Here is an 18,684-nt window from a genome sequence, read left to right on the forward strand (position 1 = left end):
CTGGCCCAGAGCTGGCGCGTGAGAACACCTGGCTGTGATCGAGCAGTGCCTTGCTTCTCTGCACCTCCTTTTCCTTACTGGCACTGCCCAGCCTGCCTTCCCTCTCTGTGAAAACAAAAACAGAAAACCATCAAAGTACTGGTCAGCAGCATTTACTCTGTCGTGAAGTAGAAAGAGCATTGGGCATAGAAACAAATCAGGCCCCTTGAACCTGCCCACCTGGTGGTTTTGGATATGAGCTGATGTGATGTTGGTGAATGAAAAGTGCACGCATGCATGTTAATAACGCTTTGGCAGAGATACCCCTCCACAGACGAGGTTGGCTACTCTGCTTGCTGGAGAAGGGAAACGAGAGGCAGAAATCTGCCTCCCATGAAGTGCGGAGGGGCACTTCTGTCCCCCTGTCCCCCGCTCCCCTCGCCCCAGCAATTGGCCTGAGCACAGCATCCAGCCCTCACTTCCCATCTTCTTTCCCCAGGTGGGCCTTGAACCAGGATGGCTGAGCCCCGCCAGGAGTTCGACGTGATGGAAGATCATGCTCAGGGGGACTACACCCTGCAAGACCACGAGGGTGACATGGAGCCCGGCCTGAAAGGTTAGTGCACAGCCCTGCCTAGGGGGCCGGGCACCCTGGGGATCACAGCCAACCCTATTGCTTTGGAAAGAGCTGGCAGGAAGGGCTTGCATCCTGATTTTTAAAGGAGTTGTAAATACTTTATCATTTCAGATTATCCATAGATTTGAAACCTCACTCATTTGAATGAGCCAACAGAACTCAAAATGTTGAGGCTATTTGAAAATCTGCCTTTGCAAAGGAGAGTTTGCCACAATGCATGAAATGTATTGTGACAAAGACTGCAGGGGGCTTGTCAGTCTAATTAATACAAGGGCAATCTGTTGAGTCTTTAGCCACATCCATGAACCTATAAATCAGCAGAATTCATTAGCATGCAAAATACATAACTTGAGGGCCTTTCCTGGTGGTCCAGTGGCTAAAACTCCTTGCTCCCAGTGCAGAGGGCCTGAGTTTGATCCCTGGTCAGGGAACTAGATCCCACATGCACAACTAAGACCTGGCACAGCCAAATAAATAAATAAAAATAAATAAATATATATTTTTAAATGCATGGCTTTATACATTTTTTTTCTCTTCCTTAATAGGCCTGTAAGGTCCCTGTTTGGCCAGAGTTGATTAGCTCTGGGTTTCCTATTGCTGAACCTATAGTACTAAACCACATCAACTTCTAAATGTTCTATAATATAGCCTTTTGGCTAAACTGGCTTGGCCTCTTCTCTGCCTCTCATCCCCACCTAGTTCGGGGAGCCCCGTGGGGCACACAGAGCCCTCTTTCCAGCTCTGAATGCCAATCCCCATGTTGGTGCCAGGAGCAGCAGTCTGGCCCACGGAGCATGGGTTGTGCTGCAAGGAACCCTTCTCCCCACAGTGTCCCTGGTGGCCAGTGCTGCCTGGAGCAGCCCTTAGAGCAGGGTAAGAAAGACTAGGTCCCTGTCCTCCAAACCCATTTCTAAGGAGACAAAATGGCTACTTTTCTCTTTAAATGCTGCAAGTAATAAGAACACTTTGCAGCCTGGGGTGTAGGGTGGCGGATGGAAGTGGTGGAGTTCCAAGGTGGGAGGGAACCTCTTCTGGGTACATCCATCGGAGAAGGGTCCCTGGAAGAGGCAGGGTCGCTAGGAGGAGCCCTGGGTTGGGGAAGCATGCAGAGCTATCATTCCCACCTTGGAGATGTTTCAGGACTCACTGGGGACCCTTGTTTCAAAGGCTAACTGCTCTTCCTGTTTAAGCAGAGAACACACTGGAGGCAGAGCTTGGGAATCAGACAAAAGGGCTCCAGGTTGGGGGAGGTAAGGGAAGGCATGGACTGTCCTGGGAGCTCAGAGGCTGCCCACTGGCCTTCTTGGGAGCCCCCAGCCTGAAGCTCTGGGTGAGGGGTGTGAGGGGCGGGGGAAATGCCTGCTCCACCTAGTGGTCCCATTTGGCCCAAACCTCCCTTCCCGGTGTCAGGAACCAAATGGTGGCAAGAATTACTTTCTGACCTCTCCCGGGCCGCAGCCTGACTCAGGCAGAGCTGCTACTTTTCAGCTCCCCATGGAGGGTGGGGGGCGGCTGGGCCCTGGGATCTCCCTCGGCTGAGGACCTGAGCCCACTGTCTCTCACTTTGCCTCTTCCGCCTCATTAGCAGCATTGCTGCTTTCACTTTTAAGTGTCCTGATTTGGGTGGGAAGACATAACGGGGCTTCCTGGGTGGCTCAGTGGTAAAGGATCTGCCTGCCAGTGCAGGAGACATGGGTTCGATCCCTGGGCAGGAAGATCCCCTGGAGGAGGAAACGGAAACCCACTCCAGCACTCTTGCCTGGGAGAATCCCACGGACAGAGGAGCCTGGCGGGCTGCAGTCCATGGGGTCACCAAGAGTCGATCACGACTGGGCACAAGCAGGAGCCCCCTGCTTATAATGGGACTTGCTTAAAAGGACAATTCAGACATTTTTGTAGAACTCTAAACAGCTGGCAAAGGGCTTTGGCCAACAACGTCTCAGGCACTGCTCACAGTAACCAGTGAGGATGGAGGTTACCTTCCCTAGTTTACAGATGACAGTTTCCTCTCTGAGGTCACGGGGCTAGTATAGCCTTCCATTCTACATCAGCTGTTTCTGCCTCTGGTCGCTCCCAGCCAAGTGCCCCTGGACTTCACCCACTGAAGTCTTCATGTGTGCTAAGTCGCCTTCAGTCGTGTCCAGTTCTTTGCAATCCCATGGGCTGTAATCCACCAGTCCTCTATTCATGGAGTTCTCCAGGCAAGAATACAGGAGTGGGTTACCATTTCCTTCTCCAGGGAGTCTTCCTAACCCAAGGACTGAACTTGTGTCTCTTACATCTCCTGCATCAGCAGGCGGGTTCTTTACCCCTAGCATGGGAGAGCATCCAACTTAGGATCCTAACATATTGAATTCTGCCCCAGGTGAATTAATTGTGCCAGTGAAAAATGATGCTCTGTTTAGGGTGACCTGGTTTAAAAATTAAGTTTAAAAATATATATCATGTTGAAACAAATGTACCATAATAATGTAGGATGTTAAGGGAAACTGGCAATGGGGTATCCTCTGTTCTGTCTTTGCAATTTTTCTGTAAATCTAATAATTCAATTTATAAAGTAAGAATAAGTTTACCAAGTTATTTTGTGCCTTAGAGGTGCTTAAAGTACAGTTGCTGAAATTCCTCAGTTGACACAAAATGTCATTGGAAGTTCTATGCTAAAACAGATATATGTGTAAATATAATCTATATATATGCAGATTTTAAGTTGCTAACCTTTTTGTCACTGCTGTGAAAGTGTTTGAAGATAGTTTAAACAAACTTACTCAAACAATATACTTGCCAAGAAAGCAAGTGATACCTAAGAGATTTTCAGACTTCTCCTCAAATCTGTTCTTGCTGCTAAGGATTTAGAATGAATTATTTTTATACAGAGAGTGAAAGGTGTGACTTGAGAGAAGGTGTCACTTTACAAGCAACAATTCAGATAGGTGACAGAGACTTTTTTGAATAATGACAAGAAACCACATGTAAAATACTAGAGCAGAGAGCATCTGAGTAGATGCTAAAAGTTGGAATAGGATGAGATGGAGCCAAAGAGAGCTGCAAAGTGGGCGAAAGTTGGTTAACTGATAAAATAGTGCACCCGTGTGAATTAGAAGGTGTTAGTGAGTAACTTGTTAGACCTTCCAACTAAGACAGTCAGGAGAGGCCTCTTCCACCTTTCCTCCCTCCATCCAAAAAATTTAACATGGATGATCCGGATGATCACAGTGGCAGGCTGGGGATGGACTGGGAGAGGGGTGTTTGAGGGGCAAGTGCTTGAGGCACCATCACACCCATAAGCTCCTGTGCTTTGGCAGTCGAGGCTGGTGGGTAATAAGACCCAGCAGACAAAACCAAAAGTGCCATGAGATACCACTTCATAGTTACTAAGGTGGCTATAATTTTAAAAATGGAAAATGACAAGTGTTGGTGAGGATGTGGAGAAATTGGACCTCTTGTATATTGCAGGTGGGAGTGTAAAATGATGCCGCAGCTGTGGCAAACAGTTGGGTGGTTTTCTAAAAAATTGCACATAGAACTACCACACAATCCAGCAATTTCACTCCTAAGGATATATGCAAAAGGATTGAAACAAGGAACTAGAACAGATGTTTGTACACCATTGTTCATAGCAGCATTATTCAAAATAGCCAAAAGGCTGGAACAATCCAAGTGTCCATCAACAGATGTACAGATAAACAAAAGATGGTATATACATATGATGAAAAGAAATGCCACTGTGATAGATGCTACGTGGGTGGATCCTGAGAATGTTATGCTTTGTGAAATAAGCCGGATGTAAAAGGACAAATGGTGTACAGTTTTATAGGGTATCTAGAAGAGGCAAATTCATAGAGACAAAAAGCAGATAGAGGCTGCCAGGGGTTGGGAGGGAGGGAGAGTTATTGCTTAATAGGTACAGAGTTTTTTGGGGGAAGATGAAAAAGTTTTAGATACAGATAGTGGTGATGGTTACACAGCATGGTGAATGTATTTAAAGCCACTGAACTGTGGTTAAAGTGATAGGTGTGAAGTTGTGATTTTATACCAATAAAAGAATCTCAGCTCACACACACACACAAAGGCCCAGCAGACAGTCTGTGTGGTGATTCCTTACCATGTGTCCAAAGCCTGCTTGAGGCAGTTGGCAGGTTTTCCCAAGCTTCAGGACCGGAAGCTTCTTTAGAATCAGTCCTTCTTTGGCTGGGTCAGTACAACCAGGGTGGGTGTCCGGGGATGGCATTCCAGCAGATGGTTCGAGGTGTCTGACCCCAAAGTGTGCTGGACCGTCACTTGCCTCTTTTTACCTCTGGGGTCTGCCTCGTGCAGAGCCGATTCCCTGTCCTCTACTCCAGGGCTCCCCAACCCCAGCTCACCCCCTCCCCTGCCAGGCAGCGTGGGTTTTGCTGAGTCCGTCAGAGGTCCCCTGGCTTTGGATTCTGGTCGGGCAGTTTTCCCGTAAATAATGACTGACATTTCAGGTATAACTCACGGTTTGTTGGGCAGGACTGGGAGACACAGCCCAATGTCCGGTTAGAAGTAGGTCCTGTGTCTGCCCTGAGCTAATTTCTCTGCAGAGGAAGCAGTTCGATTTCTGAGTGTTTTCCCAGGTGTTTACTTGTCATGAATTCATGGCAATGATCTCCCATGAACCTCTCCAGCAAGGAAAGACAAAGCCCCAAGTTTACTTGTGGCTTAGCTCTCTGGTGTCCGCTGCCCATTTGTCAATGTCAGAGCCTTTGCCTCAGTTGGAACCACAAGCTAATTAAAAGGCAGTTTCTCTCCTTGCCCCAGAACAGGTAAACATCACGTGCTTCTTTCCTGATGACCCTGGTGTGGGGGCCCAGTTGTGGGGTGGGGGTGGGGTTGGTCCCCTTCTTGGTTTTATCACGAGACCACAGTCCATCCATCTGGGGTCCATACTGGGTGATTTTGGCTCCAAAAGACACTGTCCCCCAGTTCCTCTGAGGTCGAAATTGGGGTGGAGGGAGGCAGCCATTCTGAGGGGTTCATTGTGTATGTTCCAGAGTCTCCCCTGCAGACCCCGGCCGATGATGGATCTGAGGAACCAGGCTCTGAAACCTCTGATGCTAAGAGCACTCCGACGGCGGAAGGTGGGGCCCCCCTCCTCTTACAGCTTCATTCAAACAGCTCTTTCCATGCTCCAACCTGCGCTTAGCCACGCTTTGAGCTCATACGTGCCAGCTCATACGTGCCAGCTCATACGTGCCACCCTTCCTATCTGCACTTGCCGCTGCCCCTGGCTGAGAGATATGCCCGCTCAGTGCTTTGCTGATGGGGCTTGGGCCCCAAGTGTTGTGGGAGCCATGCTCTGTCTTCATGCCTTGCTTGCTAGTGCCAGGGATGAGCAGCTTCGTCATGTGTGAGCTTCGAGACAGCCACACTTGAACAGGCTGGGATCTGTGGCCGAGCAGGGCCTGATCTCAGCTCCACAAAGCCTCTGCTGCTTGTCCATTGTCCTCTCCACTCTTCTCCCATGAGCCACCAGATCCCCGAGCAGTGGTTTGGCTCAGGAAAGGGCAGGTCAGTGCACATCTCCAAGCTCACACTTTGGAACTGCTCTTGGTTTAGTATCCTTCAGTTCTTGAGCTGGGCCTGGGCCTCTGGACTTTGGCCATGGTGTTAGCTCCAGCCCATCTTTTCTAACCTGTCCTCTGTAGACATTTGGTATCTAGGTTATTATTATAAAGCTTCTGATGTATTTCCTGAGGTGTTGCTTGGACCATCTTCTCTTGCTTCCCATCCATATCAGTCAAGACTATGTTTGAGGAATTTCCCTGGTGGTCCAGTTATAAAAATTCTGCCTGCCAGTGTAGGGGACATGGGTTTGATCCCTTGTCCGGGAAAATCCCATGCGGGACAACTAAGCCTGTGTGCCGCAAGTACTGAAGCCCCCACGCTTCAGGGCCCATGAGCCGCAACAAGAGAAGTTACCGTAATGAGAGGCCCGTGCATTGCAATTAGAGGGTAGCCCTGGCTCACAGCAACTAGAAGAAGCCCTCGTGCATCAAGGAAGACCCAGCACAGCCAAAGGAAAAAAAAAGACTGTTTGATCACAGGTAACAGAAAACCCAACTAACTGTGGCATGTATATGAAGAGGTTTATTTGTCTCACATAATAAAACATCTGGACTCGAGTAGCAGCTCCTCATGTCATCAGTGCTCTTCTCTCTTTATCTTCTGCCTTCTTTAATGGCTGAATTATTGCCTTACGGTTATAGAATGACTGCTGCACCTCCAGGCATCACATCTACCTTCAAAACAAGGAGAAAGTAGCAAAGCAAAGTGACTGAAAGAGCCCGGTAACCAAACATGTTCCCTTTTTATTAGGAAAGAAAGAGTTCGTCTACATGCCCCACCTGACCAACTTCCATTTATGTCTCATTGGCTGGAACTGGGTTTTCTGATGCCCTCTGGCTATAAGGGAAGCTAAAGCATTGAGTATTGTGCCTTTCAGCTTCCTTCGTAGGAAAAACCAAGGAAGAGCGGCATTGAGAATGGGTTTTGAGTAACTAGTCTACAGAGTATACCCCTCCATCTCTCCATCCTCTCCAAGGTTCTAGCTGCAGCACTTCCCTGGGCCCTGCCCATGACTTTGGTGAGAATCTGGCCCCAGCATCTCCCCAGGTGTCCACCTTTAGATGAATTCAGAAAGTGGCTGTCAAATTCCTTGCCAGTTGATGGTATAAGGATACAGTGGATGTGGCCCTTCTCCTCCTTCCCCTCCCTGACACCTCCAAGGTTCTCAGCCTACTAGTGAAGAGAAAACCACATCAAATGCTCCTTGCTCTCCTTCTTGGAGCCAGTGATGCAAGACATAGCCTGCTGATCCTGTTCAGACAGTTTTACAGGTTTCCTGGTGTCCTGAGAAAGCCTTGAAGCACTCATGCCAGATTTTAGGCCAGCCTTCCAAATCTACTTTATTCTGGAAGAATCTTCCTACCACGTCTTGCTACATTCTGGACCCTGTCCGTGTAAGGGTCCCAAGAGCTTCAGCTCTCATGGCTTGGGGAATGGCGGGGAGCTGCTGGGGTGGAGCTCTGCCAGGCTGCTCCTGAGACAACCACAATAAAAAGGACTCCAATTGACGAACCTGACTCAGGCTCTTGGAAAGCGTTTAAAGCTGACACCTCCTCCTGTTTGCCCAGAACGGTTTGGTAGTATGCCAGTGCATTTGCTTGGGGAGGAATGCCGATCTGGAAGTGTTCACCTTGATGAGAGACCAACAGCAACTCCTGGTGGTGAATCTTTCCCTCTGGCCTTTGGCTCTGGAGGTGGATCCATCTGTCAGCCTGTAGTCAAGCACCTGACCTCAGACAGAGCCGGCCTGTTCATTGCTACCCAGAGGTGTCTGTGCTTTATAACCAAGGGTCATGGGCTCCAGGAGACGGGGGAATTAATGTTGTTGCTCAGTCACTCAGTTGTGTCTGACTCTCTGCGACCCCATGGACTGCAGCACGCCAGGCTTCCCTGTCCTTCACCATCTCCAGGAGCTTGCTCAAACTCATGGCCATTGAGTCGGTGATGCCATCCAACCATCTCATCCTTCTCCTCTTGCCTTCAGTCTTTCCCAGCATCAGAGTCTTTTCTAATGAGTTGACTCTGCATCAGGTGGACAAAGTATTGGAGCTTCAGTTTCAGCATAAGTCTTTCCAGTGAATATTCAGGGTTGATTTCCTTTAAGATTGACTGGTTTGATCTCCTTGCTGTCCAAAGGACTCTCAAGAGTCTTCTCCAACATCAACAGTTCAAAAGCATCAGTTCTTCGGTGCTCAGCCTTGTTTACGGTCCAACTCTCACATCCATACTGGGGGATTAGAACTGGAAGAAAACTTGGAGGTCAAGACACCTCCCATTTTGCAGATGGGGAAACTGAGACCCTAAGAGGACAAAGGACTTGCCCAAAGCCGGTCTCCCAGCAGAACCGTAGCCTCCAGCCCTGACTGCAGAGTTTGCCTTCTCCTGTTCTGCACTGCTGTAAGGATCAAACATCTGTGACCAGTCACCTGATTTTCAACGTTTCTTCCTGAAAATTACTGGCGACCATCCCCAGCAGTCCCTTTTACTGCAGTGTTTAGAGGGGGGCCGTTCTGGCTTTCCTGGTAGAGGGCCCAGTTGTCTCATAAGCGGTTGCCTCTTGGACAGAGTATTCATGTTTTCCTGGGGAGATTTCAACCAGGAGCACGCCTCTGGGCCCTGCTTTGTGGGGTTGCTTTTTTGCATGCAGCTGAGTCCCCGTCCTGCCTCCCCATTCCTGCACCTTTGCATCCCCAAAGAGCGCAAGGTGAGGGGCGTGGCATGGCCCATCACAACCCCTAAGGTGGTTTCCACTCTTGGTGGTTTCCAGACGCGACAGCACCCTTAGTGGATGAGGGAGCCCTCGGCGAGCAGGCGGCTGCTCAGGCCCCCACGGAGATCCCAGAAGGAACCACAGGTGAGGGTGACTCCCGGGGCTGGGTGCCGGGCTCCCCAGCTGTAGGATGGGAGCACGTGGGGTTCTGCCCATCTCCAAATGAGGTGGGAATGCAGGTGGATGCCAGCCTCCCAAAATCTCGGGTTGTTCTGAGCTTGATGCCCTGTTGCCTCCATGGCTGCCTGCCTATCTCCTGGAGGATAGAGAACCTTCTGGATTCCTTCCAGCCTCTCCTCTCCTTGTCTTAGCTCCAGAGAGTTCTTGGAGGCAGGCTGGTGGCCGAGGTCAGTCCACGGTCCTGCTGGGACTCTGCCCAGTGACAGGATCACTTCCTAGGGGGTAAACAGCTCCCTGGGGGGAGCACCTGAGTGTGTCACAGCATCCGGATGGCCCACCCACATCTTTGGAGGATCGTAACTGGATAACCCCCAGGAACTCAGTGATGCACTCTAGCATCCAATTTTAGGACGATCTTTTCAAACATATCAGCATAGAACAGACGTGATGAGACTGTCCTGTCAGCATTGATGATGGGGAGCAGTCCAGACGGGGCACTGACCAGAAATAGCACTGAACTCAGGACCGCCAGAGTCCCCGTGAGCTGCCCGGGCCCTTAGGAAACAACGGGCAGAGCCTGGAGCCCTGGCTGTCACTTCCTTCACGTCCACCTCCCTGGGCTAGGCATGACTGCAGCCACTGGCTTGGCGATGGGGATGGTGCTCAGCAAGAAATGCAGGACGAGCTCTGGATGGTGTTTCAGCAGCAGTGGAGAGTGGGGAAATGTCCCCGGCAGGAGTTCTTTTCCTTTCTGAAGGCGGGGCTCAATGGCAGCCGTTTGGGAAGTCTGCAGCTTGTCCCCAGCCGTGTGGGTTAAGGATGCCAGGTAGGGGCCAAGCAGCGCCACCCACTCCTCCGAGTAGTCTCCGCTCTGCAAGCTGCTCTCCAGAGATGAATGGAAGGGGATGTTCTGGATACTGACAGGCTTCATCCTTGACAGTGACGGTCGATTGAAGGCCATGGAACCAGCGACTCATGGGATGAGATCACGAGTAGCTTGACTTTTGTCTCTCGCTGTCCCTTTATAACTTTTCAGTGGGCGAAGCTCTTCTGCCTGGGACAAAAACTCTAGGGAACTCTTGACTTTGCATTACTCCTGGGTTATCAAGTGTTTTAGTCTCCACCGACACACAACTCAGCCTGCAAATGCTGATGAGAATGTGCAGTCTGGGACTTCCCTGGTGATCCAGTGGCTAAGAAACCCCCTGCCAGTGCAGGGGATACGTTCGACCCCTGGTCTGGGAAGAGTCCCACGTGCCTTGGAGCAATTAAGCACATGCCCTGAGCCTGATCTAGAGCCGCAACTACTGAGCCCGTGCTCTGCAGCAAGAGAAGCCACCACAACGAGAAACCCAAGCACCACAATTAGACAGTAGTCTCCTGCCCCTTGCCACAGCTAGAGAAAACCTGCATACAGCAACGAAGACCCAGAGCAGCCAAAAAATAATCAGTTAGTTTCTATGAGAGGAATGTCCAGTCAGGGTAACACTCAAAGCTGCATATCCTCCTCTCTGGGACTGGAGAGGGGCAAGAACCGGGAGAGGGGCCGGGAAGTTATTCCTGCACTGGGGCTGCTGCGAGCTGGCTCCTTGCAGTTTCTGCAGGTGGTGTAAGTCGAGGCTTCCCCTGTGGGTTTTTTTAATTCTTCCAGATACCCGCCTTCCTTGCCATCCCCATCGTCCTCCTGAAGTTCCCTCCCTCTGCTCTCGATTCCAGCAGACATTCCTCTCTCTTGGGTCCCTTGGGGTCTGAAGATCTGTCTCTTCTCTCCTCTTCCAAGGTTGACTTGCTCACGTCGGTGGCCCAGCCGGACATGGCCTGAGGCGCCCCTTCCACTGTGGCTGCCCTGTGCCCACCACAGGTCCACGGGGGACATGGGCGTTCCTTGCCTGAACAAACCACGCATATGGAGACAGCCCCCAGGCTTTGCTCCACCACCAAGGCAGGGCCAGCCTGCCTGTCCGCTTTGAGTTTTCCCAGGTGGAGTTCTGACAGCCCTCCACCATGTTCCTAACCCTAGGAGACACACACCACCTGTCTCCACCTGGTGCCTTGAAACCCTTTCAGTGGGACTGAGATGGGAGGCGGACAGGTAGCCATCACCCCACCCGCCCTAAGCTGCTCTCTCTAAAGAAATCCTTCTTTAAATTCTCTCCCCTCCACCCTTTTACATCCTGAATGAAGTGGGAGGTTTTAGAGTTGAGGGGACATTCATTCTGCTGGTGGCTTTAACAATATGTACCTTCGTTTCAAGCCTCCCTGTTGGCTCAGATGGTAAAGAAAATGCCTGCAATGTGGGAGACCCAGGTTCAGTCCCTGGGTCGGGAAGATCCCCTGGAGAAGGGAATGGTTACCCACTCTAGTATTCTTGCCTGGAGAATTCCATGGACAGAAGAGCCTGGTGGGTTATAGTCTATGGGGTCGCAAAGAGTCAGACACGACTGAGCGACTAACGTGCCTTAGTCAAGCACCTCACTTGGGCACATGTCTCTGTTGTATCTTGGTTCTTCTGTGAAACTTCCCATTTGAGGTCCCTTTGGGACTGCAGTGTGGCCATCCCCCTGCAGGTGTCCCTGCCTTGCAGGGTGAGCATGGAGCCATCTTGGAGCTCCAGGGAGGTAGAGAAGCCATATAGGCTGGTGATGGCCCAACCACTGGCTCAAACCCTCCCTCTCTCTGGCTTCTCTGTGCATCTCTCTTACTGGGATCAAGGGGTGTCAGAGATACCAGCAGCCTGCAGTTTCTAATTTGCATCAGGACCAGGGTATCACGACACCGCGTTGGTGTGTGAAAGCGATGGGCTTCCCAGAGTCACGGCAGTGATGTCATCGGCACACCGCCTGGTGTCCTGTCTTAGGGCCTCCGTGCCATGTAGCTGGATTTGCTGATTTGCTGTCTCGCTGGGCCTTTCTTCTGTAACTTGTCAGAAACTCAGACCAAACCTATGCTCGGAGCAGTGCTTCCCTGGCAGACATCTTTTGTCAAGTGACATGGAGCTATCACTGTTAGACCTCATGGGCTGTACGGCATCAGCGTGCAGGGCTTGCAGAGGGGTTCCTGCCTAGGAACTGCCCCTGGGGAAGCTGCCCGAGCCCACTGCCAGCCCCCTGCCCCTCGCCACAGCGGCCATGAGCCCACCGGTGGGCTGGGGGTCTTATCAGGCCGCCCTACCTCTGTCCAGCGACCCAGAGAGTCTTCCCTTTGCCTCCTCCATGTTCTCCGTGGTGGGGCTGCATGGCACCTGGGGCTAACTTGGCGTTTCTGATTTAGCTGTAGAGACTGAGTCATCGCAGGTCTGGGAGGAAAAAGCTGGTGGCCCCGCCAGCCACTGGTGGGCATTTCTCAGGCTGGTGGCCTCCCTGTCCCTGTCCATCAGGGCATGCTGGCTCTCCTGGGTTGTGGGGTCACACCCATGTCAGTGTGTGGCGAACTTGCCTTAGAGGGTCTTTCTTCTGGACACTCATACCCTTTGTCCTGCAGTGATATCACCATTTCTTCCTGATGCAGAAATTGGTGTTCTGTGAAAGCTTACCAACTTTAGTACCATTGATGACATGATCAGGAGTTTGTCTCAGTCTTTTTTTGTTCGGGAGGGATAGTGGGCTCCCTAAGTGGGAGGCCAAGATACCCCCAAAACTGCTCACGAACACTACCACCCCCCTTCAATCAGATGGCACTTATTCTTAGCAGGCAGTTGAAGGAGTTTGCCCAGTAGTTTGGAGGAAAGAAACTGAACCTCTAGGGGACTCCTACCATGTGCCAGACACTTTGCTGAACGCAGGCACACAGTTTCGTACGAACCTTCATTGCTCTCCTACAAAACAGGCTGGTGTTAGCACTTTGGGGTTCTAGAGTTGGAAACTAAAGGTCAGAGAGGCTAAGTAACGGCGGCACCTGAGCCTGAACCCCAGCCGGACTCCACAGCCCAGACGCCTAGTCCTTCCTGCACCTTCGGCTCCCCCAGGAGCGCTGGCAGGGCTGGGAGGGTGGCCTCCACCAGGACACAGCTCCACAGCAGTGCCTGAGCAACAGCGTGCTTCTCCGCCCTCACCTGTCCTGTGTCTTTGTCGAGCGGGAACTGAGGACCCAGGGCCCACTGTGGGGAAAGTCTTTCCTACCGGACTGTGTTGCCTGAAGGTGTGTGGGCATTGGTGGGGGGCGGTGTTTAGCAGACTGTTTTCATCCATGTCCCCAGCAGTCATGTTTGCAAACAGAGCCAGAGGTACAGCACTTCAGAAACCTATTGGGAGGGGCAGGGAGCTCTGTTTCTAGCAAACAATAACTGTGCCTGCTTTTTATCCTCTTCATTTGCTGACACACAAACCAGCTGAAGAAGCAGGCATTGGCGACACGTCCAACCTGGAAGACCAAGCTGCTGGACACGTGACCCAAGGTCAGTGGGCTAGTATTGCCTGCCACACATGACATGGGGGGTTGGGAAGAGGGGGTGGCAACACTCAAATGGACCGTGCCCTGAGAAGAGAATTTGGACCTGCGCCTGAATTCCAGGGTCCAGATCTTTAGGAGCTGGTTTTTCATTGAAGCTGGGCTATTCAGGTAGAGAAAGAGCTAGCTCTTTCTAGTCATTTCTGAGTCATTTCTGAGTCCTTCCCAGTGTGTGTGTTGTTCTGAAAGAAGCTGGCCTTGCCCAGCTTGGGAACTCGAGAATCAGTGACCAACAGAAACACAAATGTGTCTGATGAGTGATTCTCTCTGTAGGCAGCCCTCTGGCCCATCCCAGGAGCAAAGCCTCAACTCTGTCGCCACCAAACTATTTCTTCTGTGCAACCTTCAAATTTTATTGTGATTTTCTTCTCAGGGACCAAAATTACTGTGGCCAAGGAAAAGAGCTTCGTATAATCACTGAGCATGAATGTTTTTAAGAATTTAAATTGTAAATCCTAGAGATTCCTTATCTTTGGAGATGGAGACCTCCAATACAACCCAGCTGAGTTTTGTTCTCTGTCATTGGCTGCATAAATGAACTTGAGAGTCTGCTGTATAATGCGGACGCTTTTAGACTGGAAGAGAGCCGAGAAGTCACTGGTCTTTTCCCCACAAGGTGGCTTGGGATTTGTTCAGTGTTTAGTGCTGCCACTGGGCCATCTGGCTTTAGGGAGACTCCGGGCCCTGAAGAAATGTCTCTTTGAGGGTGCTTTGAAGCCTAACTACACATGTCTGTGACTCCCAGGGTTTCCTGCCCCATAGTGTGCTAGTGTTTCTCATCTCACACAGCATGTAAAGAGGTGTTTTCATTCTTAGGCTTACAAAGAGCTTCAAAAAAAATAGTAGAAGCGATAATCATTATAAATGGGGAATCTCAGTCTATGTGTTAAATAGAATCTTGCCTCCTATTTCTTTTAGGTCATTATCTCTAGCTTTTAGGTAAAATGAGAGGTTTTTATAACCTCTGAAAATGACCATCTATTTCCATAAAAAGAAGTGAGTTTGAGTTTTTCTTACAAATTTTTATTGTAGGCTATGTCTCCATGTCCCGGAAGCATATTCCGTAGAACAAAAAGACCAGGCAAACAGCTTTCCTAGAAATCTTACTTTGGGGCTAACTGAATTTTTAACTTTCCCAGCACTGGCTTAGTATCATAGAGCTATATAGACGAACACCAGGTAGCATCTGCGATGGAACGCTGGCACCTAATCTGCGAACATGTGGAGGTTTCTACCTCTGTGCTGCCCAGGCCAGTGTTTAATGTCTCATCTGGAGCTGCTGATCCAAATGGCCAAGCCCAGCTCCCTCCAGTGGGGCCTTGGGAAATCCAGACACCCTGGCAATCCACAAACATATCTCATTGTCACAGACCTGCAGTCTGTTTTGTGCTGAAGCAATCAGATTTGGGAAGAACCATGTACCTAGAGGCACAGTTCTCTCTTCCTTGTTTTCCTGCAGCAGAAGGAATATCTCTGGCAGCCTGTGTCCATGAAGGACTAAGAAAGCAAAGATGTTTCAGGATGGAGCTGCAAGGGGCCGAGAGGAGCAGGGTGTGGGGAGGGCCCTGCCCACCACACCTTGCTCACGCCAGGAGTGGACCTTTCTTCCAGGAGTGTCACCAGGACCAGGCTTCCCGGGGAGTGTGGGGACATGATTCATCTGCACTCCTGAGGCCACCCAGCTGTGTTTCTCCAAATACTGATTGCCTTGGACCCACCCCCGGTGATCACTGCCTTTAGTCTTGGCTTGAAAAATACTGCTTATTTTTCATGATATCCAGAAGATAGTATGAAAAAAACCCAATGAACTTTTTGGCAACTCAGTAGTTACTGAGCACTTTTCCGTCTTCTGGGAGCTGAATAGAATGTTCTCCCAGCCCCGCTCCTTCCTCCAGGAGAGTAATAGCATGATGGCAGGTTCCTCACACACACACACACACACACACACACACACACACACACACACACACACACACATGCTGTACTATCCTGTACTGATAACTTTTCAGGGTATGTTTAATACGCAGGTTTGGGGCCCTGGTCTTTTTTTCAGTGAGGGTCTTTTAAAGCCCTGCGGTGTAACAGTAACATCCACATCACAAGCCATTTCTAGGGAGCTCTGGGAGGAAAGATTTTTCCAGAAAGTGCTAGAGACCTGGCCTAATGAGAGGTGTAGGGACCAGTAGCTGCTGCCACTTCGGGTCTGTTGAGTGGTGGGTTGGGGAGGAGCTGGGGTGAGGAGGCTCAGATTGCCTCCTGCCAGCTGGTTTCTTGCATCTCTGTCATTTGCTCTGTCATCCCCAAGACTCACCAAGGGCCCCAGAGAGTCTCCTGCAGACCCCTCGGAAGGCAGAAGTCAGCTTGTTTCCCTGATGACATCATGCGTAGATCTGTCCATATGGCAGGCTCTGGGACTATGCTAGGAACACAAGATAACTGAGACCATGAACTCACAGCCCCAGCGTAGGGGTGGGAGCTGAGAGAGCTGTGCTGCTGGGCAGCTCCACAGACTCCGACTAGAGTTGGGACCAGAGGGGCCATCATGTGTTAGCCGTGTGTGTGGACCCCTGTGTTCTCCCACTTCCCGCCCCTCCCCTCATCCAGTCTCTTTCTCTTCCAAGACCCTCAATCCTTTGGAGTTCCAGGGTTTGTTTAGAGGAGAGCTGCAAAGTTGTCCTGGAACTAGGTAGGATGTTTGAAGAGTTGGGAGTTAGAAGAAATACAGGATATTAGGAGAACCAACAGAAAAAAATCTCCTGTCCTCAATACACAGATATTTTAAGAAGGGATTGATGTGAATGTGGGGCTTCCCTGGTGGCTCAGATGGTAAAGAATCTGCCTGCAATGCAGATTTGATCCCTGGGTCAGGAAGATCCCTTGGAGAAGGAAATGGCTACCCATTCCAGTATTCTTGTCTGGAGAATTCCATGGACAGAGGAGACTGGTGGGCTACAGTCCATGGGGTCACAAAAAGTCAGACACGATTGAGTGACTAACACTTCACATGAATGCGGCATGAACGAAGCAGAAAAAGGGGAAGTGTGCCTTCACCCACTGGGCTGGCACACGGGAGGTGGTGTGACAGGGGAGAAGCAGTGGTCCCGCAGGGCTGGCCACGTCTGTGCCGTGCAGACCACCTTAACTGCCACGGTGGTCGCCTCACCTCGTGCAGAAGGCTGTTCATAATCCACAATCTGGACAAACCTGAACCGTGTTTCTGTTCGTAGAGGTCTCTTGGCAGGTCAGTTAGTAAAGACTGAGCCCCAATTATGATGCATTTGGGGTTTTCCAAATCTATCAGGGTGGGTTTATTGGGCAAAAGGGGGGCCAGAGAGAGGAGAGGAAAGGAGACCCTCCCTGCACCCCATCCAGGTCCCAGCTAGAGGCCAGAGTCTTCAGGAGGCTCACAGTCCCTGGAGAGGAGGATAAGTTTCTGCTGCTGGTGGAGTTAGCCTAAGGCAGCCCTGGATATGGCAGGATGGTTGGAGCCCAGCCAGACCCAACATAGGCAGAGGACTACCACCAGCATTAGACGGGGTCTTGGTCTAAGCTCCCCCTTTACAGATAAGAAAACTGAGGCTCAAAGACAGGAGGTGCTCACCCACGGTGACCCAGCTAATTGTTGGCAGATTGACCAAGAGCCGTTTCATTCTGAGCAAAGAAAAGTAACACGGGTGAGCTCAGAGGGTGGGCTCCTTTTCCTTCATTAGGTGGGCTTGAGATGCTGTTTAAACATCTTTTTTTTCTTTCAAATGTATGTCCCTCTCTTAAAACACTTAACTTGCTCTTGCTAACCTTTTACTGCTGCTGCCTCTTCAAACCCAGAGGAGAGGAGAGTTCCGGGTCAGCAGAGGGAAGCATCTGAGAGGCCTCTGGCCCATGGGCTTAGCTCTCAGGTCCAGCTTGCACATGGCCAAGAAGCTTCTGGGGTCTCCGAACTGCCTCTTGGGGAGAAAGAGCCCGAAGCTCCCGTCCTGGAGACCTCTCGCCCTTCCCAGCATCACCCCATCTGCCAAGCGCCTCCTCCACCAGGAGGCCCTCAGGAACCCCACTGGGAGTGGGAACTAAAACCAGGGCAGCGGGCTGAGGAGGGCCTGGCCTTTCTGAAGCCCCCCTCCCCTGGACATCAGCAGACAGAGCCTGGGAGTTCCAAGGTTGTCCAGGAGAGCTTCCTAGGGGAGCTGGGCCACCATGGAGGTGAGGCTGTGGAGCCGGGGACCTCAGGGCTGACCCGCCAGCACGCATATGACATGCTTGGGGCCCCCATTCTGCTCGCGGGCTCCAGAGAGGCCACATGCCAGTCTTCAGGAACAGAACCTAAGGTTGCAGAGGGCAGCCGCCATGGCTCCGAGCCGCCAGAGTGCCAGCTTTGGGGAGGCCTGCCCCAGGAGGGGCTGCCTCTGAAGGGGGCACAGAGCAAAGAGAGGCAGGGAGGTAAGGAGGTGGATGAAGACCGGGACATTGATGAGTCCTCGCCCCAGGACTCCCCGCTCTCCCAGATCTCCCCGCAGGCAGTTTCTGGAGAAGCTCCTGGAACCCCAGGGTCCCCAGCTGGGGGTGCCATCCCGCTTCCTGTCGATTTCCTCTCTAAAGCGTCTGCAGAGACCCGGGTCCCAGAGCCCGACGGGCCCTGCGAGGGGCCCCCAGGAGAAGGGCGCAACGGGTCCCCCGAGTTCACATTCCACGTGGAAATCACAGCCAACCTGCAGAAGGAGCAGGGACCCCCCTCGGAGGTCGATTTGGAAGGGACTGCACTTCCCGGGGCCCCTGGAGAGGAGCAAGAGCCCCGGAGCCCCTCTGAGGGCGAGGACGCAAAAAAGACTGATCTTCCAGAACCTTCTGGAAAGCAGCCTGCAGCTGGTCTGCCAGGGAAGCCCGTCAGCCGGGTGCCTCAACTCAAAGGTCTGTGTCTTGAGCTCCTTCGCTCCCGCCTGGCGACCTCGTGTGCCACCCAGGCTGCAGGCGCTGCCACTCAGCTTCCGGCTCCTCCTTGGCCCCTGCCGCTTCTGAGGCCCCCCGCGGACAGCCACCAACCAGCCCCTGGGGCCTTTGCTCACCCTCCTGGCCACCTCCTGTCCCTCGGGCACTGGTAGCTCGTGCTCCTCTCACGCTTGCCCGCCGTAGCGCATGTCACCAAGACCCCCAC

The 18,684-nt window shown here is 51.6% G+C and overlaps 1 protein-coding gene across 21 annotated transcripts in view; it reads left to right on the plus strand.

Annotated features, from left to right (window-relative positions):
• The window catches only part of MAPT (microtubule associated protein tau), a 119,841-nt gene that overhangs the window by 69,218 nt on the left and 31,939 nt on the right, over positions 1-18,684 (plus strand). For 7 of the 21 annotated variants that reach the window (XM_069541660.1, XM_069541661.1, XM_069541664.1 and 4 more), the window contains exons 2-6: positions 479-595; positions 5,629-5,715; positions 8,970-9,056; positions 13,420-13,485; positions 18,132-18,440. In XM_069541660.1, coding sequence (XP_069397761.1) covers positions 496-595; positions 5,629-5,715; positions 8,970-9,056; positions 13,420-13,485; positions 18,132-18,440 — 649 coding nt within the window. In that variant the 5' untranslated portion in view covers positions 479-495. Of the gene's footprint in view, positions 1-478; positions 596-5,628; positions 5,716-8,969; positions 9,057-13,419; positions 13,486-17,363; positions 18,441-18,684 lie in introns of all 21 variants that reach the window. The other 14 variants (XM_069541669.1, XM_069541672.1, XM_069541674.1 and 11 more) reach the window with 5 other exon arrangements.

This window comes from Ovis canadensis, chromosome 11, assembly GCF_042477335.2.
Source record: "Ovis canadensis isolate MfBH-ARS-UI-01 breed Bighorn chromosome 11, ARS-UI_OviCan_v2, whole genome shotgun sequence".
NCBI classification, from domain to species: Eukaryota; Metazoa; Chordata; class Mammalia; order Artiodactyla; family Bovidae; genus Ovis; species Ovis canadensis.